We start from the raw sequence: 26,630 nt of genomic DNA on the forward strand, positions 1-26,630 counted from the left end.
CTCCAGGGAGTGTGACTCTTTCTCAACCTGGGGGCAATGTCAAAACCACAAACAAAGATTTCTATTCAAGTGTTTGTCTTTGCACAAGTTTTGTGATGTAGTCCTGACCCTCTGTGCAGCTTGTCGCTGGATCCACCCAGACCGCAGCCAGTTGTTCTGGTTTGGCTCCATTACATGGCAAACCTGGAAGGTGTGTATAGGTCTGTTCTGTTCATCCATCTCTGTGATAGCATCCCACTGATTAAAACAAAAAAAAGGATAAAGTTATTATGTGCAATGTGTCACGACACTTTAACTCTATCATTTGCAAAATAAAACTAGTATTTTTGTTAGAAAATTAATATTCTGGTGTATACATAAAACAAAGTATTCAAGCTACATTCATAAGACCTGTGTCTGTTCTGGGTAATCAAAAGAATCTCTTTAAACCTGTTTTATTCATACTCAAAGCCAAATAAAATCTTTCTTTCATATTTTTAGTACTTTTCCACCTTTATTATGACAGAAACAGAGGGGAGAGATGACAGGAAAGTGAGAGCAGAGGGAAGACATGCGGCAAATGGCCCAGGGCAGACTTGAACCCGCGCTGCTGCGTTAGCCTCATGTCGTATGGGTCGCTTGCTTAACCCGGTGAGCTAAAAGATACTCTAAAGCAAAACAATTTGTTTATACCACACACACAGTCAAAATAAAACACAAACACATTCATGACACAATCGTCTTTGGATTTTATCAGTCACACTGAGACATGACAGGACATTACAGACTCTAAATTTAACTGTAAAATCAAAGGCAACATGCAATTCATTTGATAAGGTCAGCATCAGGTCAAAGCCAGGACACAGGGCAGACTTTGCTGTCATCCTCCTCAAAGAGAGTGCCCTACACTTCCTTCTTGTGCACCATGCTGAGCTGAGGACATGTTTGAAAGATAAAAGGCTGACACTTGTTGGTGCCTTCAAAACTGAAACTGTCTTTAGCACCTCTGTGTTTCTGTATTTCGCTGCCTTGTTTTAAAGGACCTGTTATCTTCTCTGTATTTCCTGATAATGGTGGCCACAGAGCATCTGCTGAGATTGGATTGTAGTCTTTGTCCCGATTCCCTCGTTGTCATTCCACCAACTAGGACCTGGTCTGTCACAGCTACTTAAATTTCCTCTGAAATTACCGGCCTTCCTTTTTTCTTCATCCACCGCCTCACCTCCCCCACCTCTCAGATTTGTTTCCATCCATAGCTGGCATCCATAACTTTTAACTTTTATCAGGACTTACCATTGCCACTTGTGGTTACCATCACGCATCATACGTACAATACATCACTGTTAAATGTGTTTTACAGATGTTTTTTGGGGGGGAAATGAGTCAATGACTTGTTAACTATAAATTGTTTAAGGCTTTGAGTGATTTAATAAATTGGTTAAGGACACTGAGCATTTGGTTTTGAAAAGGGGATTTAGTGTTTTACAAAATCAGAAAAACTGTAAACCATCAGTAATTTGTGGATTAGTGAGGATTAGCTGATATGGATATGGGTATGGACTATATTGGTATACCAACATATTAGCATCAAATGTGCTAAAATGGAGATTATATTAGGATATTGTAATAAACACACTCATGAATGATCTAGTTTCTGAGCTGCTTTGTATAATGTATATAAGCCTTCGTTGCTTGTAGTGAAACTTAATCTGTATAGAAACATGACATTTGAGAGACACAAATTCTCTCACCAATGTTTTCAAGCTGTTGCATCAGCCAGGCTCTCATTTGTCTGCTCCGCTTTAACGGTGTGATGATCAGAGCTTCAAAAGCCCTAACATTTATTGACAGATCCTCTTTCTCACAACTCCTGTGGCATTACATGGGCAGCTGTGATTGTGCCAGATGCACAGCTGGACATGTAGTTATAACTCAAGAACATGAGACACACTGAAGACATGCCAGTGCTTTGACTTGAGTCTGAAACTTACAGCATGTAAATCATTATTTCTATTGTATGAATGGTGATAAGACATTCTGTAAATGACTTTGCTAAAAGAAAATAATTTATTTTCTGTGACTAAAAGTCAAAAGGTCAAATTGTCATGATCCTGGGTCTGCGACCATGACAGTAATTTGTGTTTTCCTGAGACTATTAGTGATTTCTGGACTGAGGTTTAAGATATGTATTTCCTTATGCTTCTGAGTTTGCTTAGTTCTCTGCTCCTTGTTCAGTTGAGTCAGTTCCCTTTCATATCTAGTCTGTCTCTGTCTTGTCCCTATGTTTCCGTGTCTCTTTCGCTGTCTCTTGCTCTCTCTTGCCTCCGTCATATCACTGTGAATCAGTGTTAGTGATTTCCTGTTTTATTGTGATAGTCACTTATCCGGTGTGCATCGTGTTCAGTTTTTCTTCCCTTGTGTCATTAGTCAGACTTGGATCATCTGTGTTCCCTGGTGTGTTTAATCTCCCTGACTTCCTTGTGTGTATTTAAGTCCTCAGTTTCCTTAATTCTTTGTCCCCGTTGTTGTCGTCTTATCCCCTCTGATTGTGTGAGCATTTTCCCGGTTTTCCCTGTCACCCGATTTAGCATTCCTGACTTCCTGCTTTACAGTAAATTGCTTTATGATCTGTAAACTAAGCAATAAAGCTGCTCTTTAGTTCAGACCTGCTTCTGAATGTTGGATTACTGAACTTAGAAAAGATCAAGCGGGTGCAGAGTCACGCCCCTTTCACGGCCCCTTTTCTGTGGAACCAGTTTCTAGTTTCTAGATCTAGCTTCTAGATTCAGGAGACAAACACCTTCTTTACTGTTAAGATTAGACTTAAAACTTTCCTTTTTGATTAAGCATATAGTTAGGACTGATCAGGTACCCCAAATCCTCCCTTAGTTATGTTGCAATAGGACTAGGCTGCTGGGAACTTCCTATGATGCTTCTTCACTTGGGTTTTTCAGTCTTCACATGCGTATATAGCACATGCTTCCATCCCCCCCGTCTCTCTCCCTTCACCCCAAACCGCTCAGCCTTTCCCTGAGCCTAGTTCTGCTGAAGGTCTTTTCCTGTTAAATTTTTTTCCCCTTCCCACTGTCGCCAATTGCTTGCTCATGGGAGGTTATTTGATTGTTGGGGCTTTCTCTGTATTATTGTAGGGTCTCTACCTCAAAATACCAAGCGCCTTGATGTCACTGCAGTGTTACAGAAACCAAACTTAATAGCATTTTCATCAATTCAATCAGTTGTAAATTTTCATAACTAAATTTATCTGAGATTCTCTCAAAAGTATAGCTAATAATATAATGTGTAACTGTGTAACAGAAGTACCGTAATGTAGCTACTTCTTATAGTCTAGATCAGGGGTCGGCAACCTGCGGCTCCGGAGCCGCATGCGGCTCTTTTGTCCTTATACTGCGGCTCCGGGTGGTTTGGGAAAAAAATTAGAAGTATTTAGCTGAAGTGTATTTTATTTGTGTTTAGTTCTTTTTTTAACTTGTAGTTCTAAATTGGAAGATTATTGTGATTTTGAAATATAAAAATAAAATTATACATTATTATTTTTTCATCGCTCAAAATAAGCGTCACACTCGCGGAAGCCGGTGTACCCGCCGAAACACCGTGCATTTATCGAGACTTTCGAACCCAGGTAGGCCAGTTATGGATCTTTGGATCCACATTATGTCAGCAGCTGTTCTCCACCATGAACTATGTTAAAAACAAACACCGCTCACGCCTCACAGACGACAGCTTACAGTTCTGCGTAAAGATGAAAGTGACTTCGTACAGCCCCGATTTGCAGACGCTGTGCACAGAGGTTCAGGACCAGAAGTCCCATTGTAAACATACCACGGCAGACTCGACGATGTTTGCATGAACATGCTTTATAGCATCTCTTTATTGACCACTTTTCACACACGGTTGCTGTACGCATACAGCCGGCTGTAGCTTTGCAGCTCACAGCCCGACACATACCAACACCAGCATAAATGGCACAGACGTTAAGGCGGCGAGGCGTGATTGCGGGTGCCGCTAAGGGTGGCGGCTCACAACAGTTTTTGTTTGCTGGATCATTTTAGTTCAGCTGGGTGTCTTTCCTTTTGTTATATTTCTTTAAGAGTTCAAAATGTGTTAATTACATAAATAAAATGTAATTTTCTCTGTAGCACTTCATGGATTTCATAAGCAACACAGCTTAGTTGCTCTGTGGATTCTTTTAAAAAGCAGTTAAAAACTTTTCTTTTCAAACAAGCCTTTTGTTGATCTACATATTTTATATTCTTTACATTATTTACATTTGATCTTTTACATTGTGTATAATATCTATTGATTGTATTGTTTATTTTAATATTTGTGTACAACGCTTTGTGACTGCCTGCCTGTGAAAAGCACTTAATAAATAAACTTTACTTACTTACTTTAGTTGTTCACACAAAGAATAAAAGTAAAAAAAAACAATATATACAGTGTTATCTTCATTTTAGATTTCAAAAAGTATTTGCGGCTCCCAGTGTTTTATTTTGCGTGGAAACCGGGTCCAAGTGGCTCTTTGGGTGTAAAAGGTTGCAGACCCCTGGTCCAGATATTTTGCAAGCAAATGGAAAATAGGTGCAGTTATTTGGAATAGTTTTCCAGGCTTCTTGAAGGACATTCAACGCTCTTTATTTGGACTTTGCCCTTTGTTCTGTTTTCCTTCAATGATGTTGAGGTCTGGGCTCTCAGGAGCATAGTCCTCAGTTTCTTTTGCTGCTTTGGCAGTTTGTTTTGATTGTCTGTCATTGGCAGACAAACCTTTTTCTAGACGGTGAATCAAAATCTGATGGTACATTTCCTCATTCATAATTCCATCATTTTTGACAACATCCCCAAAACCACTGGCACATTGTACACATTCAGTGTTGTAGCCCTCTCCCGAACTCCCCCATACAAACATCAGAACCCTAAGAACCCAGGAACATTTTGCACTGCACTGCGTTTCAGATCTGCACTGTTGAACATTATCTCTGTCTTCTTTCTGTCTCTATCTTTTACACTTGTCTGTTTCATAAAATGTATTCATGGCACAGACAAAAACCAATACAAAGGTGAAGCGTTTGACAAGCCTCATCTTAGCACTGTATTAAAGACTTTCTGTTAACAATACCTTACTGTGGGTCCTATCAGAAGGAAGACAAAAACAAGCGGCTTTATGCATGCCTTATGGAATAGTGGGGACTTTACTGTATCTCCTAGATAAGAGAAAATGCATATATATGCGAGAGTTGAAGAATTCTACAAAATAGGGCATTTCATGTTGGCCAGATACAATGGTTCTGGATTGGAAATAGAGGCTTTGCAGAAATCCCTGAATTTGGACAGCACTTCTACACAGATTTCGACTGCAAGGGAGTCACTATCCAATAAGCCTCACTCTGGAAGCCTCCTCTGCCACTTCTTCAAAGGGTGGCGGGGCTGAAGCTTCCTCCATGATTGCACACTATTATTTCCAGGTCACAGACCAGAGCGTGGAGATCGTGAGAAAGCCCAAGTGTCTACACTGAAAACACTCTGTGGCTGGTTATTGATTTCACACTTCGCCATTATGTAAAACTGTATCTGTGACATCCACAAAATGGGGTGTTCAAAAAGAAAAAAGAAGTAATATGCAGTGCTCCTGTGTTGAGAATTTGATATGCATACATTTTAAAACACACTCACACATATCCACACACACAGGCAAGTCACAGATTAAGTGTTCTCAAATATAAATAATTAAACAACACTTTAACCTTGACTGGAGTGTGCAGAAGCAATTAATCTTCTATTAATTAAGCCATCTAAATAAGCTCTATGTGACACTCATGGGCCAAACGATTAATCAATCATATTCACTCCCTCTTTCATTTGGACCTCTGGCCTCCCAAATATGTTGTGCTTGTAATTTTATAAGGGGACTCTGAGGTAATATTAAGATGTTTAATGATGCACAGACATACCCTGTTTGTTACGTTTGCATGAATATGACCTAAAAAATAAAAAATAAATGTATTTACTCAGGAAAAATCCAAAATTCACACATTTCCAGTAATGCTTCGACTGCATCCAGTTGCAAGGCCTCTGCAGGACTTATGCCACATGCCACTGAATCAGTCACTTAAAAGATTTTGAGCAGACGTAAAGACAAAGTCGGGGAAGTTTCTTCACCATACACGGTGCTCTGTATATCCTCATTACATTGCCCTCCTTACAAAGCTTAAAACAGAAACTGAGTATCTTATTACAAGAAGCAGACTTTCTGGTTTGCATAAGATCAGCATTAAGTAATTGGAGTTCCATTATGCATACAAACGAGAGAAAATGGTGATTTGTCACTCCGTGTGCCTCAGTGTTCTAAAATGCACCCTTGGGATGTGGCATGGTTCAGTGCAGGGAAAACAAAAATGCAAACCCTGAGTTTGAAAGATGAGCTGCAACCCACGCTCTCCGAGGCAATCAGATATGCACCTACTAATCGCTCTGCTTATTAGTCCAAAGCTTAGCAGACTGTGGAATGCAGAAAGTAGGTTTTGTGTACAAAGTGTAGATCTAATTAATGTACCGAACTCATAGTAATGCTGCAGTGTGAGGGAGCAATACAACAATTGCCTCATAAAAATGCTCGCTGCTGGCTTAGTAGTGAGGCGGACCATACAATGAAATACTGATACTTAGTTTGGGGCTACGGCATTTGATTTCATTAAAAATGCTCTCGCTTAATATGAAATACAACTGAAATCACATTTATTGTCATCACATCGAGCTTGATGCTAAAAGACCTGCAACTATTACACATGTGGCTGACTTTTAGTCCTCCAGATACACCTTCTCCAACTCCAGCGCCTTCAATCTGCATACAGATAGTTATCAGAAGGACAGAGGAGGATGGAAAACACCATGTAATACTTCATCACTATTTATAGCAAGAATCGCAGTACCTGTTCAGGCTTGAGACAGACAGGCGCATAGCACCTGCTCAGTTTACATGAATTTAGTATGGTGGCCATATCAATGTATTCAAGAGTTTTGGGGTTGTGGTTGATGTACCTTTAGAACTAGTTCTGCTCAATTACATCCATAGGAATTAATAATGTTTATCGGGACTGTGCAGCTGAACAGCTCATAATGTTTTAAAATGTTCTTGCTATCAATTCTCTTAAAATTAACAAATATAAAAATATGCAGTGCTGTGAAAAAGATTTAGACAAAGATTACCTGAGTGATTCACAATATCATCACATAAAGATCCAGTTTTTAAATGATGATATGTTTTTTTAAAGAGAAAACAAGCAGTTCAACTTGGATGTTGTCGGTGCAGGTGTTTGAACGCAACATTTTATTGATGATACTTTATCTGAATGAGGACACCTCAGTGAGGACAGCCGTGCAGGTCAGTTTAGCTGCACAGTTTGTGCATGTACACGGATCAGCCACAATAAAACCAAAGGCATGTGAAGTGAATAGCCAAGAAACCCTGGGTAATAGCATTCATGTTGATGTTACCTTAACTTGTACAACCTAAAAATTACTGCAAACTCAGCATACTACCCATTTCCATGTTACTCACCGACGGTTTTGGCCTGCCCAGCAGGATGGTATTCAGGACTGGCTCAAGGAACATCAGTAAGTGAGAATGCTATCCAGCCTCCAAACTCCCCATATCTGAGCAATGGAGTCTCCACCCCACCATCCAAAATGCCCATAGGATGTGCTGCTGTTAGACGCAGTCTCAGGCACCTACTAGCACCACCCCAGGGGTTCCAACTGCTGGGAGCTGTTTTTGTGAGAGCTGCTGTGCACAACATGAATCAGTGGGTGAGGCTGGGGCTTGGTGTATATCCCAATATATCCTTTCCAAAGCCTGTCCGGACGATGCCTGACGAACTATTCCTATTTTTTCGGTTAAGTAGTGTTCGCTTCCTGCTTTGACACACCAATGATGCATTACGACACACTTTAGCTCTCGCTGCAACTGCTTGAGAAGTAGTTGAAAAACAATTTGATTTTGCAGCGATGTTCAGAATGGAAAACTTGCTACGTTGGGTTTTTTCTTTCTTTCTTTCTTTTTTTTTGCTTCCAGCAGTTTATGTACTGAGCTCTTGACAGAAATTTGACAGCTTGCTTCAGATGGAACTTTTGCCTTGCAGATACAAACATCATCTTTCAAATCAGCTGATGGTTGGACAAAGACCAGGCTTACATGCATGAGAAAAAAGTTTTCTTTTTTACAAATGGTGGAGTGAACCTCACCTTTGGCAGCATATTTTTTTTAGAGCCAACTAAGTCATTAAGCACTTAATTAAGCTGGAAAATTAAACATTTGTTGCAGATTTATTTCTATTTAATGTCCTCAATTAGAAGTAGATCTGGACCTTTCCTTGCCAACATATGGCTTATGTAATTATTTAAGTCAGTGATGGCAAACTTTGTGAGAAAACAGAGTGTACAAAGTCATAAAAGCAGTGGAACAAGAAGTTAATGCTGACAAAACCTCTTGAATCACTGGAGAAACGAACAACAAACAAGGAAGTTTTACCACTTCCTTGGGTAAAACTGTTCCAGCTTCTCATTAATACAAGTATCTAATCAGTGAACCAAATAGCAGCAACTCAGTGTCTGAGGTTTAAATCAAACATCAGGGTGAGGAAGAAATGTGATTTAAGTGACTTTGAACATGGTTGTTGGTGCCAGATGGACTGGTTTGAGTAATGGTTGACCTACTGGTGGCAGATCTTTGCTTCGACCTGTAACAGTAACTCAGATAACCAAATGTTACAACCAAGGTATGCAGAAAAGCATCTCTGAATGAACAACATGTCAAATCTTAAAGCAGATTTGCTACAGCAGTACACAGAAACCTGACACTGCAATTCATATGGGCAGTTCACAAACTTAGACAACAGAAGATTGGTCTGATAGGTATTGATTTCTGCTGCAACATTTGGAAGGTAAGGTTAGAATTTAGCATAAACAATATGCAAGAAGAGATCTATCTTGCCTTATATCAACAGTTCAGACTGTTGTTGGGGTAATGGTGTGCGGGATATTTTCTTGGCACACTTTGAACCCCTCAGTACCAACTGACAACCGTCTCTTCATGATCATCAGCTACAGTGTGTCCATCTTCTGATGTCTGCTTCCATATCACAAAGTTCAAATCACCTCAAAATGGTTTCTCGAACATGACAATGAGCTCACTGTACTCAAATAGCCTCTGCTGTCCTAGGATATATACCTAAAGCCCTCTTCTGCACACAATTTGATGGTACATGCTGAAAATGATTCAACATCAATTATTGACTCACTTCGGGCCATTTTATTGCCAAAACAAAAAATGTATATTTCAGACACCCCTTCTCCAAGATATTTTTAGTTACCTAGAGGCAATGTTGTGCAACAATAGTAAAAAACAAAACATAATAATAGAGAAAATAATTAACTCATGTATCATAACTCAACTATGCAAGAGCAATAAAAACATCAGAAAAACTTCCAAACATCTCAAAAGATTATGAAACAAAGATCTGAAAAACATTTGAAACATATTTACATATCTGTAAATATCTACACAGAGGTGCACATTACACTTTGTACGCATCACTTTGGTGTATCTGTGCACCCAGGTACCCTACATCTTCCCTTGTTTGACTCCATTTTACTCATATAGTGCAAAATCACAACCTTTATTGTCTCAAGGTGCTTTATATTGTGAGGTAAAGACCCTAAAAATATAAAGAGAAAACCCCAAGGAAGAAACTTCCAGCAGAACCAGGGTCAGGGAGGGGTGGCCATCTGCCCCGACCGATTGGGTTGTCATATTTTGTTGGCCAGAGTGATGCATTGTCCAAGAGGAGATCTTGATTTGAAATGGGAGCTGTGGGCCTGCTTCTTCTTCTTCTTCTTCTTCTTCTTCTTCTTCTTCTTCTTCTTCTTCTTCTTCTTCTTCTTCTTCTTCTTCTCATACTTTCGAGATATACCACCATTGGTTCGCCCTCTCTTCTTGTTTTCTTTTTTGGACTTTTACAGACAATTTGGAATTTGGGACCATGTTTTCACTTGCGTCTACATCTGGAAGCTTCCCAATGTAAATCTCAAAATTGTGTTGAATGCCTGATCTTTTTGTGATTCGGCGCTATATAATTAAATTAGAATGGAACAGAATTGAACTGAATTGTTCCAGCAACATGTGAAATGTGCACAAGTACATGACATTCTCCCACAGGAAATATCCCTCATCGCACCATATTGCCCTGAGGCAACAAAAATGCAAAATCAGAAACCTTCATAAAACCTGAGAAAAAACCCTTTCTACAATTTCATATGGTCACTTATTTACAGTATTTTTTATTTACAGGTCAATTACAAAATATTCTTACGTTCTTGTCAAACCATGTGGTCATGTGACCATGCGTCAGAAAAGGATGCCCCACCATCAAATGATGCTCGATAGTGACTCCCACAACTTCCACTGCACTGAAATTTGATGCTTTTTCAAACACTCTTGGCATAGTTTAAGTTCATATGTACTGAGCACAAGTCTTTAAAATCTCTTTTCCCAGGGCAACACTGTGCTGTAGAGGAGTAATAAAGTGAATGCAACTTATAGCAGTATTTCAGATGCTCTAAACATCTTTTCTTTTTGATAAGAACAAGTTTATTGATCTTTGGCCACCTTACCAGACTTTTAGACAGAATTCTGTCATAGTCATGGGTCCCTGTGTTTTGAGTTTTAGAAAGTTTATAGTTCCTTTGGGGTTTTATTCTTTAGTTCTTGTTACTTTTGAATTCTTGGTTCTGTCTACATCTTCAGTATTGATTTACATTTAATTCTTTGTGTTTCAGTCTAGTGTATCCCCCCAGTACCCTTGTTAAGTCTTTTCCCCCCACCCCCATTTGTTACTTCCTGCTTTATTTTGGTACTCCTTTGTCTCTTGTGCTTTGTTGAACTTTATTTCCTCCTTGTCTCGTTACCTAGATTCTCTTAACCTGTGTTTCATTTCGCCCCAGCTGTGTTCATTTCTTCTAATTGCTCTCTTGTGTATATATATAGAGGTGTCTTTCTCTCAGTCCTTCTCACAGTGTCTTATTTTACTTCTGTATGTTTTTGCTGCCAAAATTGTTAGAGTCTTTTATGTTGTGATGTTTTTAGTCGGGTTTTTTGACTTTTCTGTCAGTTTAAATAAAGGCATCTTTTCAGTTTATCCTGTTGCCTTAATATTCCACATTTGGGTCCTCCTCCATGACAGCTACACTAAGAATAATACAGAAACAAACTGAAAATGTATCTACAGTGTAGGCTTTTGTTTTTTCTTTTTTTTCTTCCCTTTCTTTATTCAAATCAGGCAACAAAGTATATATCTCCTTTACATTGACATAGTTTTTTTTTTCCTCCCATTTTCCCCTTTTCCCTTCCGCTCCCCTCTTTTTCCCCTTCCCTTCCTTCCTCTCCCCATCCTTTTTACATAAAATATAATTACCATTATATAAACAATCATAAACAATCATATCTATGTCTATACATACACATTTATTATCCCAAATAAGTATATTCAAAGGAGGGAGAGAGGGGAAAAAAACAAAAAAAACAACAACAACAAAACCCCCCAAAACAAACGAATCCCCCCCCCCCCCCCAAAAAAAAAGAGAAAAAAAAAAGAAAAAGAAAAGGAAAGAAAAAAAAACAACAACACCTGCGTAGGCCCATAGGCTTTTGAAATGCCTCCACTAGGGTGAGTATTTATTCCTTCATTTTTTCCACAATATTTCTGTATATCTGTTTCAAAGTTAAAAAGACAGAAGAAGGATACTAAATAATGAATAAATAAAGGACAACTATTTGAGTCACTGCAGAGAAGAAACCAATTGGGTACAACCAAAAAACAGTTTATAAAAGAACAGAAAGACAAAAAAAATTAAAGGTAATGGAAGAATTTGAGAAACTCAAGGGCAGACAAGTGGGAAGCAAATTGTGAAACTACCTGATAAGAGAGACATAAGACTGCATACGGGAACTAATAGGCGGGAACTATTAGGAAATTAGAGGTGGGAATAAGACGAGGAGAGGAAGTGTAAAAAAAAAAAAAACTACACAAATAAATAAAACAAAAAGTAACTTAAAGACAGACAGGGAGCCCCAGAATGTAGAGACAAAGGAAAGTTAGCAGAAACAGTGTAAATTATTATTATTATTTTTTAAAAAGTATAACAAAAAAAACCCGAAATCATAAGAAATCCAAAGAAGCCGATTTTAACCAAATATGAAAACCAAAAATAATACATAACCTGCAGTTATCCCAGCTTTAGCCAGCATAGGCAATGGCTGCACCATGGAAGGAAGTACAGAACTGATTTAAACTTCTGGCTGGGTTTGTATCTTGGACTCAAGCATCTAAATGCCCCCGAGGATTTTTCTTTCTTTTTTTTTTTTGCCAGTGCAAATAATGAGTCACTTTTGGCCATTTTCACTTCAGCTCACTTCCAAGGATATTTTGATATTGGCAGCTGTGATGACTGGCATCATATTCTCTCCAAATAAAGGAGCAGGTTAGCTGGTATTCCTTAGCTGTTAACAAGGAAAGATAATTTAATGATTGTCAAGATGGGGCAGCAGTTTTTGGTTATCACATGCAATGTTTTTATTTTTGGAAAACCATCCATGTTTTAGTAACACATCAACAGGAATTTATGTAATTAGTGCACAAAGTCAGAAATAAAAGTTAATCTGGAGTTTCCCTTAAGGTGAAAATCAGAGAATAAATAGTTCATGTTCATAGGTGCTGAAACATTAAGATAAATGACACGTGCACACATGCGCACACCTAACGACACTGCACAGACAGATAGCATTGTATTAAAAACAACGGAGGCGGCACTCAACCTGGCTAAGAGATTTGAGGTTTTGATTAAAACAAGGCAATTTGTCATTGTCAGACTAAAGGGAAGGGAGAGAGTGGTGTTATGAAAATGTCATTAAATCTCTGTAGTTTTGATGAATTATTGATTTGATATGAATCTAGGTGGTGGAGTTTTGCTGTGTTTTTGTTCAACCAATTAATGGCATTGCTGGTCCCCATAGCAAAAACGCTGTTTAGGCTGCGTGCAAGGGAGGAGAAGCTTTTTCAATATTGGTATTTGGCCCTGAAAATATCTCAGCCTTTTGCTGCTATTTATTGGTTTTGCTCGAAAGGATTTATTACACTTTTAATAATAGCCTGAAAGCACAAACAGCCCCCACCCCACAACCACTTTGTGTCTTGAATTAGACACGAAGTCATGAAAAAATTATTGTTGCTGCTGATGGTTGCTCAGTCCCCGATGAAATATTTGTAAGAATGAAATCTACAGCAGCGCTTCTCCTTCAGGCTCAGACCTAAAAGAATCATATACTGCAATTAAATTAGTTTAATCTCTAGATATTGTAATGGCTTGTTTGAATCTGTATTCATTGCATATAAATGTTGTCGCATATGTTCTATAAACAACAAAAGCCGAGAAAACCAGACTCTGTTAAATTAAGATCTCTGGGCTTCAGGAGGTTGGTTAATTGCATCTTCAGTATTTCACAAATGGTCTCAGCTTCAAAGTGCTGTTTTACTAAATTCAAATGTATTATTTTATAGTAAATAAATGTGGTTTAATAATCAACATACGTGAGAGAATTAGATACACATAACAAACGTGAACAATGCAGTGCTCACACTCCCTGGACACTTCATTGGATATGCCAAACTGTTATTGGGTAAGATCCCCTTTTGCCCTTTAGAACTGCTTTAATTCTTCACGACACAGATTCAACAAGGTGCTGGAATCATTCCTCAGAGATTTTTGTCCATGTTGACATGACAGCATCACACAGTTGCTGCAGATTTGTCAGCAACACATCCATGATGCAAATCTTTCATTCTATCGTTTTCCAGTCTGCTCTGCTGGATTGAGAGCTGGTGACTGTGGAACACAGTGAACTCATTGTCATGTTCATAAAAACCAGTCTGAGATGATTAGAGCTTTGTGACATGGTGTTTTATCCTGCTGGAAGCCACTATTAGAAAAATGATAAACAATACTCAGGCAGCCTGTGGCATTTAAACAATGCTCAGTTGGTGCTAAGGGACCCTAAGTGTGCCAAGTAAATATCCTCCACAGCTTTACAACATCGCCATCAGCCTGAATTGTATGATGCAAGGCAGAGTGGCTCCATGCTTTTGTGATGTTTAAGCCAAAATCTGACACAACTACCTGAATGTGCCTCCAAAAATGGTCTTCTGCTGGTGTAGCCCATCTTCTTTAAGGTTTATTTTATTGTGCAGAGAACAGAGATGGTATTCTGCATATAACAATTGGTTATTCTAGTTACTGTTACCTTCCTATCAACTTGAAGCAGTCTTGCTTCTCCTCTGACCTCTGAGCCAGAAAACTGCTGCTCACTGAATATTTTCTCTTTTTCTGGCCATTCGCTGTAAACCCTGGAGATGGTTGTGTGGGGAAATCCCAGTAGATTAGCAGTTTCTGAAATACTCAGACAGCCTGTCTAGCACCAGCAACCATGCCATGTACAAAGTCATTTAAATCTTTCTTCCCCATTGTGATGCTCAGTTTGAACTTCAGCACGTCATCTTGACTATCGCTTCATGCCTAAATTTTAATGAACGCGATATGATTGGCTGATTAGATATTTGCTTAAACCATTTGAGCAGCAGGTGTACCTAATTAATATCTAATTGCGTAAATAAATTAAATCAAAGGAAGAGTGGACTTCTACATGTTTACTTACTCATAGTTACGAGGTATAAATAATAATGTTATATATGAAGCTTTAATAGTGTAATACTTTAGTATTTAGTCTTTAGCAGCTGTCCTGTGATTTTTAACTGCACGAAGACACCAATTTATTTATTAATTTGAAGTTTGTCTTTTCATTTATTTGATAAATCAAGAGAGTTTGGTACGAAGTGGAAGTGGGTCAGAGGAGAGCTGCTCTTTGACCATGTATTTGAGAATGGACATCTACTTTTCAGCAGACCTGTACTTATTTCTTGATAGACTGGCTCACGATGCACCTGCTCTTAAGTTATGTTGTACAAGACATCTAAACAGCTATAGGGAAATTATAGGGTCCTTATATTTTTTTGATGCTGAAACACGTTTCGCATTTTAGCTCTAACTTAAATGTATTTGTTGTGTTGCTAACTGCATTAACAGTTGGGGAAATAAAGCTATTTTTATATGCAGTCTCTCTTTTTTTATAGGCAGTGTAATTGGATAGCTGACTCAAAAGCTGTTTCTCAGACAGGTGCTAACTGTTCCTTCATCGGTTGAGCATAAATTAAGCCGTTAAGAGGTCTGTAGATGATTCAAAGTGTTTATTTGTTCTGAGAGGTGTTTCTGTTAATCAACATGTGGTCAGAGGAGACCTCAGTGCAAAGCAGAACAATGTGGAGTGGCCAAATTAGCAATTTAGCATATTTTGAGGGGAAAAAAAATATGGGTGATCAGAGCAACATAAAAAGACAGCAACAGAAAAGAAACAGTGATGATCACAGGATCTTTTCAATGGTATGTACGCCATTATTCAAGTCTGTCATAAAGGAAATACAGAAAGTTCACTAAACTAATGACTGCTCTCCCTAGCAGAAAAGACAGATCAGACTTTCCAAAAAGACAAAAGCTGAAAATAGGGGAGCTGTTTGATAATGGCTATAATTCCTTAGCCTCTCCAACTGAAACTGAGAGTCTGCACTTTAAACTTTTAAATTATGCCTGCGTTCAATAATATATAGACCGAACTGCACTAAGTTTATTTCTTTAAATTCACTGAAGGTACTTTGAGTTATCTGATTAAAGGGTTACACTTCCAGTTTTGAGTGAAACTGCTTTTTCCCTGTGGAAGCTTCTTTGAATAGAAGCAAATGAATGCGATGTAATGATATTCCTGTATCGCTTAAGTCGCAGATGTGCACACCCACACAGTAATCAGAAATCCTGAGGATGGATCAGATTTCTGTGCGTAACAGTATCCCTGTTTCTTTTTGAGAAAACTGGTACACACATTCTGCTTTCTCCAAACCAGCTCAGACGTGTGAAATGAGCACAGCGAGTTTTGAAAAGCTGCCGACAGAAACGGCTGCTGTGTTTGCATCAACCATACTGCTGATGCAAACACAGCTCTCATGTCTACTGATTTTCTTTAAAGTGTGTTGATTTTTCCGTCCCAGCAGCAAAATTCACACATAATATTTGTTATTAGTATTATCATTACTACTAATAATGGCTAGACAGCCTTCAGAAGTCTGGAAATCATATTGTCTGGATTTGCCAGGATTATTTTAAATGAGGTGTTACAGATTTATATTCAAAAAGCAGAATTGCAGAAAAAAAGAGTACTTAGATTTTTTTATTTAAATAATTATTGTATTAAAAATGCACAGATTGTATAATTAAAATATATTTAAAGTACATGAAGTAAACATGCTCCTTTTCAGAATCATATACATGATATCATTGGAGCATCATTTTTGATTAAATACGTTAAAGAGTGAACATCTCTTTAATGTTGCAGCTGTTGATGATTTTAATTGCTGATTGGTAGGTAGCTTGATCTATAACTATGCAATTAATCTTAAAAAAACAACAACAACAAAAGCAAAAGGAAGCATAACATGTGAATGTTTTTTTGTTTTTTTTAAAAAAGAGCATGTACATTAAACAAGTACTTAAGTAAATGTATTCAGTTACATTCTTACTGCTTCTACCCATGCTCTCATCTAATGTCGTTGGGGGACTAACAAAGGTCTAGTCCGGTGGTTTTAGTGTAATGGGTTCATCCGCATAAATGTCAGAGCCATGGTTTGCAGCACAATATCGCACTTTAATGAGATTATCAGTGTTGTACACTTCACCTGTCAGTGGTTTTAATGTTGTAGCTGTGTGTGTATGTCCAGTACACCCTTCTCATATAGGTGGTGTACTGTGCGCTCCTGCATGACATCTGCCACACGGCTGACCTGCGAGCTACGCTGTCACTTGCTGTCCACCTCCAATCCACTTGTTGCCTCTGAGTCAACCTTCCTCTAGGGGCAAACTTAGCATATGTTCTTAACCCCTGCTGTGCTGTGTTTTGTGCTCCCACAAGTCACCATATCATTCTTCAGTGGATGTCACATTGCTCTAACTGCTGTCAGGAAGGCTGCCGTATAAAACACGCCGCCTGATGCCCACAGGATTTTTTTTAATAAGACACAAGAACTTGTCTCCTGTCTTCATTTGACTCAAATGCAAGAAAATCTAGTCTGCTGTGGCTCAAGTTTTCGATTTTGGACAAGAGAGGTTCAAATTGTAGCCATCATTGGTCTACCATGTAAAAAAAAAAAGGAGGGGGGGGGGGGGGGGTATCAGAAGTTTTTTTTGATCAATAAAACCTTAAACAGTTAATAGCCTTAATTCAAGAAATACCAGGGTCACTCACCCCATTGACAGGATAAGTCTTCCAGTCCAGTTCTCCCAGTACCGTTGTGGTGTCCAACAGAACCACTAGATAGGGCAGAGTGGTGGAAAAAAAAGAAAAGGTCTCGTAAAATGAAGGAGAAAAGTTAGAAGTGAAAGAACAACAGCATAGATGCAAAGAATGACAGGATAGAGCAAAAAGAGTAAGAGAGCGAGTGTGTGAGAGAGGTTGGATGGTGAATTTAAAAAGAAGAGAAATGGAGGTGACAAAACAGGAAGAGAGCAGACAATAGTTATCAAGCTGTCAATGAGGAGCTGACAGAAGTGTAAGGCCCTTATCAAATTCAACCACCTATGAAATAACAGCTCTTAGGAAAGTCCAGCGCAACACCAACACAAATCTGCTCTCTACCTCGCTGAAGTCTGGAAAAATTAGTACTCTCCTTCTCAGAGGTCAGAGCCAAAGAGGAATAAAGGGGACAGGTGGAAGTATTATCAAACTTTATTTAACTCAACAAATCAATAATTAAGATTAAAATTGTAATAGTTAAAAAACTACTTCAAGAGATATATGGTCAGTGTGGGATCATTTATGAATTGTTCAGTAACATGTTATAACATTTTCCTACTGCATTACGTTTTAAGTGTGATGATCTACTAAACGGGACAGGCAAAAAAAAAAAAAAAAAGAATTCTTAAAGCAATTACTTTGATGTTCCTCCACCTATAAGAAATGACAGAAGGAGTCCGAACCACAAAAGAAGCACGTATTCTCGGAAAAGTGGTTGCAGGAGGTGAGCTGGCTTCAAACAAATGATGAATGCACAGAGATGTGGTGCAGAATGTGCCGTGAAAATCCCACTCTAGCGGACAAAAACAGTGCCTTTTATATGTACGCAAACGCGCGTTGCAACTTCTTATCTGGTGCGCGTCTTTTATTTTGACAGCGAATGCGCACCTGCGGACCACTTATGTGCACCCCTGTTTATTAAAGCCCTCAGAGCTCAGCTGCTGGGTCGCTCTCCTCGTTGTGACATGTTTTTGATGCTTTCCAGTTTGGTTTTGTACACCAAACAACATTGCATACACCAGGGATGTCAAACATTTTACACTGTGGGCCACATACTTTGATGTTAAGTGGGCCAGACGAGTGAAACTCACCTTTGTGTCGGTGCAACAATGTTTAACGACACATTTATTCCCTGAGATATCTTATTGGGAGTGAAAGAAGTGCAATTTCAACAGCATGTCAGTTTGTCTACATGATAAAGACATGTTCCTGTAATAAATGGAAAACATCTGTCAGCATGACTCTTTGGGCGGAAACAATAAGAAATTACTGTGTAAAATTAGTTCTATTAGCTCATTGGACAGACTGTCCTGTAATCATAAGTAAACATCCTGGTTTTTTTTTCTTTTTCTTTTTTTGGTTTGTTGGTTTTACTGTGGATTCATTATAAAAAGAAATAAAAAAAAATAAAACAATTTCAAAACATTCTCAAGTAAATAGTGAAAAAACAGGAACTTTTATGCCATTTACTTGTTCATCTGTTGGTTTTTGTAGTATAACTGAGTTTGAGGGAGGTCTTTATCTGTCAAATGCTGTAAAACTTACAACAATACAGTCAAAAGTCCAAAACTTTTTATCATCCTTGTTCCAAAGCCCTCCAGTGGGCTGGATTGGGGTCTTTGCTGGGATACTGACCCTCAAGCCTTATGTGTGACACTCCTGGCACACACCATTTCTCCACCCATGGACTCATGTGGACTACTGATTGCTGATTACACAGGTCCTTTCTCTTTTTAATTAATTTAAAATACTTTTTTTCCTAAAATGGCATTCCCGCCTTTGTAGTGTATGGATTAGTGTCCTCTTCATGCACCTCCTTGTAAAAACAAAAAAAAAAACAAAAAAAGAAAACGCAGAATTTGTGTATAAGTTGTGAACATGTTAAAAATCTGAAGAGTTTTGGTGCTTGATAAGGCAAGTGGCGAGATCCCCGTGATTTCACGCTGAAAGGCACTCACATTCCCTTCACAGTGTGCTTCCATACTTCCAATTGGGTGCCCATTAATTTCTTCTTTGGCAATATTTGACAACGTTCACAGGTGTAATGTATTCAGTGATGGTGACCCATGGCAGCACGGAGAGCTCTTGCTATAAAAAATAGCACGGTAAAACAGAAACAACATTTTATCTCATTTCTGCAAGTCTTTACAACAGTTCTCCCCCTCCAGTCAAGAGCATTAATCAATGAAATCCCATCTATGGCTGTGACATCATCTCTGTGAGTGCACAGTCACAGCGCCTACCCACAGGCGCACTCACTCTCTATTGTGAGTGAAAAAGAAAGAGATAAAGCCCACCTCCGACACAGTGTGTTTGTTCATTTAGCTGTGATCACATGCAAAGATGTTAGCAGTATGACGTCAGGTCAGTCCCTTTGCTCCTTTGCACATCCATTATGGAGTCACGCCAAGAGTTTATGCTCTAATAGCTAATCTGACTCAGCGACCATTTGAAAAGACAAAAGCACGGAGCAGTCTGATTTCAGCATTAGTGTTAGTGGTGGTGTTTTTGCATGAGCATGTTAACAACAGTTTATTTGTGTGAATCCACGGCTGCATTGTGTATACAAATGTAGCAATCCCTCGCTGTCTGCACTCTGGTCACGGCTCAGGCATGAAGAGAGCCATTATCTGGCCCTTGCTAAGCCCCCTGAGCCAATTTGATATGATGAATGTGCAATTTCCTTTGTCTCCACATAGCCAGTTAATTACAATCTCTATCAATAAAGTATGTCCCACTTCAGTGGTCGACATTATAGACCAAAGAGTCACATCTTCAGACGACCTGTCACTCTAGTGTACGGTGGACTTTGCCAAATCTGGACTAATTTAATGGGGTTGTGACTGTTTTGAGAACAAGTTAGATAACCAGAGTAGATACACTTAATGAACCACTTTAGTATTTACAGAGACTTCATTTAGCCTTGATTCCCAGCTGGTAATTAAGGTCTGAATTATAATAAGGTGGCCTTGCCTCTGTTCAAAAGGAGGACATAGAGAGATGTAGGGAGGGAGCCTGTGAGACAGACCAAGGGAGACAGAAAGATATTGATTTGGACCAAATTAGAAGAGTCTTTGATGATCATGAGCAATGTTCCACGGCACGTTTGGCAGCACAAAATTTTCCAGTAACTCCCTTCTCTGTCCCAAAAAGTTGATTCTGTTCAGCTGGACGCAGCGTTTTCAGTGGGAGAAAAGTTTCGTCACTCATCCAAGTGACTTCTTCAGGCTCAGCTGACTGCAGTCCCTTCTCTGTCTGTCTCTCCTTCTGTTACACATATGTACATAAAGCCAAGCGCACACACAAACATACATGCATAGCAATGTGGGAATGAAACTATTAACTTCCACAACTATCTTTTGAGCCAGGAAATAATGGTCCAAGACCACAGTGGAGGCAATTTGATACACCGTTTTTGTTTTTCACGCAAGCACAATTACACTGGTAATCACTTATCAGGAGTCCAAATCACATTAGTTTTGTCTGTGCATTGCTTTAGAAGCATAATAACCTGAAGCTGGTTTTTTTTTTTGTTTTTTTTTAAAAAGGTTCTGCACTATCGGATTATTGCAGAGGCACACTTTGGGAGATGTACGGTGTGGCTCTGTAAAGCTTTTGGGACAAATCTCACTGCAACATAATGAAAGGGTTTGATGGCTTACAAGAGCTGTCCCTATTTGAAGGCAGGCTGTTTTGAATATGTTCTGTAATTTTAACCATTACGTTGATTGGTTACATTTCCTTTCATCGGCCAATGAAACCTTTGCAACTGGAACTGCCATTCCTGTAGCCAGCTATTCATACCAAGGTAAAGGGCTGTATATCATCAGACAGGACATTCAACAATATTCTCCTTCTGAAATCAGAAACATGCTCTAATATTTCTGTATGCTGTAACGCTTTTTTATGCCATAGCAGATGGTCTGAACGGGATCAAAGGTGTGATCGGGGACTTCTGCTTCTAACAGTAAAACAATATCCTGTGTAATGATCTCCTGTGTCCTTCCTTTACCCGAGACACGTTGGGTGTCTGCACATTACAGGAGTTATGTTGCAGGCTGTTTCATATCAGAGGTTTCCTGCGGAGTTCAGAAGTGCCATGGGGCTGTTTTTCCGAGAGTCGGTCCTTGTTTTAAAAAGGCGATGTGATGCACATTCCTTTCAGTGGTTTCCCAGTCTTTCACTAATCTACAGGTGACAGTAACGCAACAAGACACGACTAATGATGACAAAGGCAGGGGAGAAGAACACTTCAAGCTCATGAATTTTTGAAAGAGGCTTTGCAATTGCTTGATAAGTAAGGAAATACGCATTTACCATTTTCTCACTTAACTGTCTGCACCTTCCTTTGAAGATTTCCATTTACAAGAATATCATCCTACACTTTTATGTTGTAAAGAACTAAAGAACCTCTGTTGCTTAGCCTTCTTTGACCTCTGATTCTTGTTGTCTAGTAAGTGCACAGACCAGAAGGGTTTGGTTTTTTGTTTTGTTTTTGAAAGCCTAATGCAGAGACAAACTGTGTTTTAAGTAGTAGTTTGCAGAATATGTCTGTGCATATATGCATGCGTGCATATGTGTGTGCGCGTGCGTGTGTGTGTGTGTGTGTACTCGCAGGTGGTTCATTAACACTATCTAGACACTGAGTATTCAGGATCCCTAAATATTTTAGGATATGTATATAAGGTATGAGGATAAGGATACTCCACAAGGCTGAGCTCCACCAGGGTGACAGACAGTTCTATAAGGACCCCTGGCTTTTTTTTTAAAGTTTCCTGGATGTGGTTAGAGAAAGCCACTGGGAAAAAAATGAATCATTATTTTCTATGAGATGATAATAAAAGTGGACAGCAGCATCTAATTCATCTGACTCTGAGCACAGATGATGCAGGTTCCTGAAAAAGTCATTCCAGCGTCTGTCTAAATGTTACTGCTGATCAGATGAAATGATCCCATAGAAAGGACAACGTGTCAGATACCTGCTTCGTAAAATACAAAGCAGATCAGTGGATAAAGAAAAAAAGAGTTTTTAATTTGGTGAATATTTCATTGGCAGTAATTGTACCAGATGCTAGTTTCAATAAATGATTTGAGTACGAGCCATTTATCAAGGAAGAACATTTGCTTTGTTTTTTGAGAATTTTTGCATTTTTATTTTGATTGATCAGAGGAAAAAAAGGGCAAAAAAATGAACTCAAACTCCTGGACTCACTGTCTAATCATAGTTTAACCAACACAGGTAAACACAATGTTTGCCTGTCACACCGTGGATCTCTTCACAAGCTGAAATCATGGCTCCGTTGCAGCTTGACCTTGTGGCTTCTTCTTGTTATGTTAGGTTTAACACTTGTTTGAAAGCTTTTAATCTGCTCTGTTTACGGACAACGAAATTCTATACAATTCAATGTTTTTGTACATTTTTTATAAAGTGCCCCGAGGCAGCTGCTGCTGTGACTTGGCATTAAAAAAATATAATGTAATTGAATTGAACTAAACTGAAAATCATGCCTCACAGTAAAATAAATAGAATGTAGAAGTATACATAATCTTAAAAAGAAGCAGCAATGACAATATTAGAAAGTTTTTACTACTTGTACTGTGCGATGTGCAGTGTGTACATGTGTGTAATCGCCTACAGTGGAGTCGGTGCTTTCACAAGGACATGTGTGATGGAGGCATGGAGCTCTGTAGATGAGCTGCTCCTCAGTCTTTTAGGTGGTTTGTGTTGACCTTCATCCACCACACAGCAGAGGTTCATACAGGAAGTGGGTTGAATGTTTTTAGTGCCACAAATTGTGTTTATGTCTGGGGGGTCTGGTTCACCTTCACCGTGCAATTATTGTTGTTGTGTTATTCTATTTACTCCATTTTATTCTATTTGTTATTTTAATGCTCGCCTTGGAAACAGATTCAGTTCTTTCATTTTTTTAACATGTTGAATGACCACCTAACGATCTGTCGAATTCCTTATGATCATCAGCTGGACAAATGCTGCACTACATAGTGGCACAGCTGGTAGAATGGTTGTGATGCTGAGATTGTTCAGCTCAGGGCAGTAGGCTGTCTCCCCTATAAGCACCACTACTGTGTTTCCAACTAACTTTATAATGGCACGAATGGGGTTACAGTCATGGGTCAAACGTTTGGAGAGCATTGGGCTCAACATTAACCCTGTGAAGTACCCTTTACTTAGAATAGAGTGAAAGAGGTTGGTCAGAGACAAAGTTTATGATGCAGGTTTTTGCAGTTTGCTGACCAATTTCTGAAGAATGATGGTGTTTGATGCAGCTCTCTGAAGTCCACTGACATAACGGTTTCATCTTTTAGTTGAGGATGAGATGAGAGGTAGGCAAAGTTATACGTATCTAGCTTAGTGGTAGAAGATGCTTCTGATTTGTGACAGGGCATGCTTCTCGAGAGATTGATTGATTGATTGATTGATTGATTGATTGATTGATTGATTGATTGATTGATTGATTGATTGATTGATTGATTGATAATACTTGTGAGATGTTCCTCACCTGGCATTAAGACCAATGTTGGGTCCTCATAGGGTGGGGTATTCAGTTGAGGAGACTTGCTGGTCTGGTCTGTCAAATGGGGAAAGAACTGAAAAGTGTCAGACAGCTTGCAGTCATCACTGGGTGGTCTTTGTGTCCATCAGTTTATACTTAAAACCTTTCCATATGCTGTGGGATGGTTTGTTGTAAAAATAGTTCACAATGTGCTCATGTGGCTTTGAAGTTTTCCCCATGATTCAGGCTTGTTTGTCACTTTATCTGACATCTGCATCCCACTCCCTGAGTGGTATCCTCACACTGCTGTTTATCCATGGCCTCAGGCTAGGAAACACCTAAGAGGTGTTTTTATGTTAACACATTTTCTGTGCAAAAGTTTATGTAACTAGGGACTTAACCAGCATGTACCTCTAGGCCTGATTCTTCTGCAAACAAATCCCACTCTGTGTTATCAAAATTGATAGCTGTTTTTTTGTTTTTTTTTTTTGGGGGGGGGGGGGGGTTGTGTTGTTTCATTACACTTAAGCTGGAGTCAGACTTAGGGAAATGTGGTCTAGATGTAAATAAGACATTTTAATGTAATTTGAGTAGAATAGACTTTGGGTCTTGTTCCCTCTTGTTGGAAAGTTGACATTTCAGTGGATAACCGGCTTAAGATCTGGTTCAAGTCCCTGTCAGCTCATCATTACTACCATCATATAGCTTTTTTGGTGTTAGCTTAGCATTACCATGCAGAGGAATACTGCCATGGCTGTCACCGTCATGAATTCATCCGAGAGAAAAAATGTTCTGCAACTGAACAACTCCCAGTCCAGGCAGCTGTGTTTTTCACTGTTCCTCGGGTCCCTCATCTGGTCTGCTCTGTAAACAAAACTAGCATCTAACTCTATGGCTGCATCACTTTTGTAATGACTGTCACACTGTGCATCATTATTCTCAGTCGCATCTCATTCTTGTTTACAATCCAACAGGAACTACAAGGAGCAGGCTCAGAAGCGCCGGTTTAAACAGGTTCACCCAATCATGGGTATTATATGTCCCCCATGGCACATCTGGCCCTTTGGTTGTCCCTGACCATCCATGTGAGGTCAATGGAAAATTAGGATTCCCATGTAAATAAGTATAAATCATTCAGTTTGTCCCATTTGAACCATCAAATACTCTTTGATAAACTCCTCCTCACAGAATTGCTCACTTCATTGCTTTGTTCTGAAGGTGAATTTACATATGTTTATGCAAGCAAATGCAGCTTCAGTATAAATGCATTGTAACAGATGTTTATAGAAGTTGTGAGATTGCTAATCCTGAAAGATGTCAGCTCACATTTAAAAAAAGAAAAAAAAAGAAGAACAAGAAGAAGAAAGATTGATACAGAATGTAGAATTTTAAACAAGACATGGACTTATTTGTAAAGACAGAGGTAAAGCTGTGTGCTTAGTTAGTTCGTAAACAGCAGATTGCTGTGTTTAACGATTACAACTTGAATCACCATTAAGAGACTAAACACGAAGAGAGAAGTGGGAATCTCAATCTTTTTTAGCAAATCTGCAGAAGCAACAAGAACTTTTTACTAAGCTTTACACATCTAGGGATGGAGCAGTCAAGTCCAGATTTGTCATTTCCTACAAAATCCCCAAAAAACATCTCTTAGGGAGTTTCTCAAAGTGTGTTTGTTAGATTCTGATGCACTAATATGCTGAAAAAGGATGCATTCGAGAGTATGGCTCTTTCCTGGTGAACCAATAATAACAACAATTATTATAAGGACAGAGGACATTGCAGGAATTTTGGAGTTTGAAGGCCTTTACTTACAGGATAAGTAATATCCGTGTGAATATTCCATTATTACTTCATTAAAAATATTTTTCAGGCTCAACTATTCTTAATTCAGCCGTTCCCTCTGACTGTGTGGTTTCGTAGGATGAATATGCACTTTTCATTTCTTTGAACCAAGCTAAATATTTTTGCATGTGAATAAACAGATCTTACCAATCAGACCACTGCATTTGACAAGTGTAGCTCAAAGTGTGCCTCAAAGACACACCAGTACTGAATACACAATCATATAGAAATAGTAAAATAATACTATTTTACCTCAGACACACAGCTAGACACTGCTCCAGGTCAATCGGCTCTCCAAAATTATTTCTCTGCTCCCTCAAATGTGGTCCCAGCTGTGTTAACAAGAGCTAAATCTGCTCCACAGACATACTGAAATATGTACGAATGCAGTCGGGGTACAGCTTAAACTCCTGGACCAAACCATGAAATTCTTCCTGCTGCTGCCTTCTCTTGAGAACTGTGTGAACCCAAAATCTCTGTTTCACCCTTTTCTTGTTTAGAAACATCAGGACCAGCTCATCATGGCTTGATGTTGACTTTATTTTTTTCATAAATTTTTGTCTTAGGATGAATTTTCAGCAAAAATGCAATAAGTTCAGTGTGTATATACGTCATCTGACAAGTTCACATCTGAAAAATGTTAAATTGCCCATCACTTTTATGCAATAGTGTCTAATGGCCTTTAGTTAACCTTGAATATCTATGACACACAACGTATGTATCTTTGTACTTGGGAAAGTGAAAGAGTGTGAGAATATGAAGGAGCTAGCACAGTT

The 26,630-nt window shown here is 38.9% G+C and overlaps 1 protein-coding gene across 2 annotated transcripts in view; it reads right to left on the reverse strand.

The window, feature by feature from the left end:
• Nucleotides 1-26,630, reverse strand: part of LOC113021322 (ephrin type-A receptor 6-like) — a 79,045-nt gene that overhangs the window by 43,932 nt on the left and 8,483 nt on the right. For both annotated transcript variants that reach the window (XM_080293544.1, XM_026165941.2), the window contains exons 2-3: nt 17,447-17,511; nt 109-237 (exon numbers count right to left, since the gene is read on the reverse strand). In XM_080293544.1, coding sequence (XP_080149670.1) covers nt 109-237; nt 17,447-17,511 — 194 coding nt within the window. The remainder of the gene's footprint in view (nt 1-108; nt 238-17,446; nt 17,512-26,630) is intronic.

This window comes from Astatotilapia calliptera, chromosome 1 (genome assembly GCF_964374335.1).
Source record: "Astatotilapia calliptera chromosome 1, fAstCal68.1, whole genome shotgun sequence".
Classification (NCBI taxonomy): domain Eukaryota; kingdom Metazoa; phylum Chordata; class Actinopteri; order Cichliformes; family Cichlidae; genus Astatotilapia; species Astatotilapia calliptera.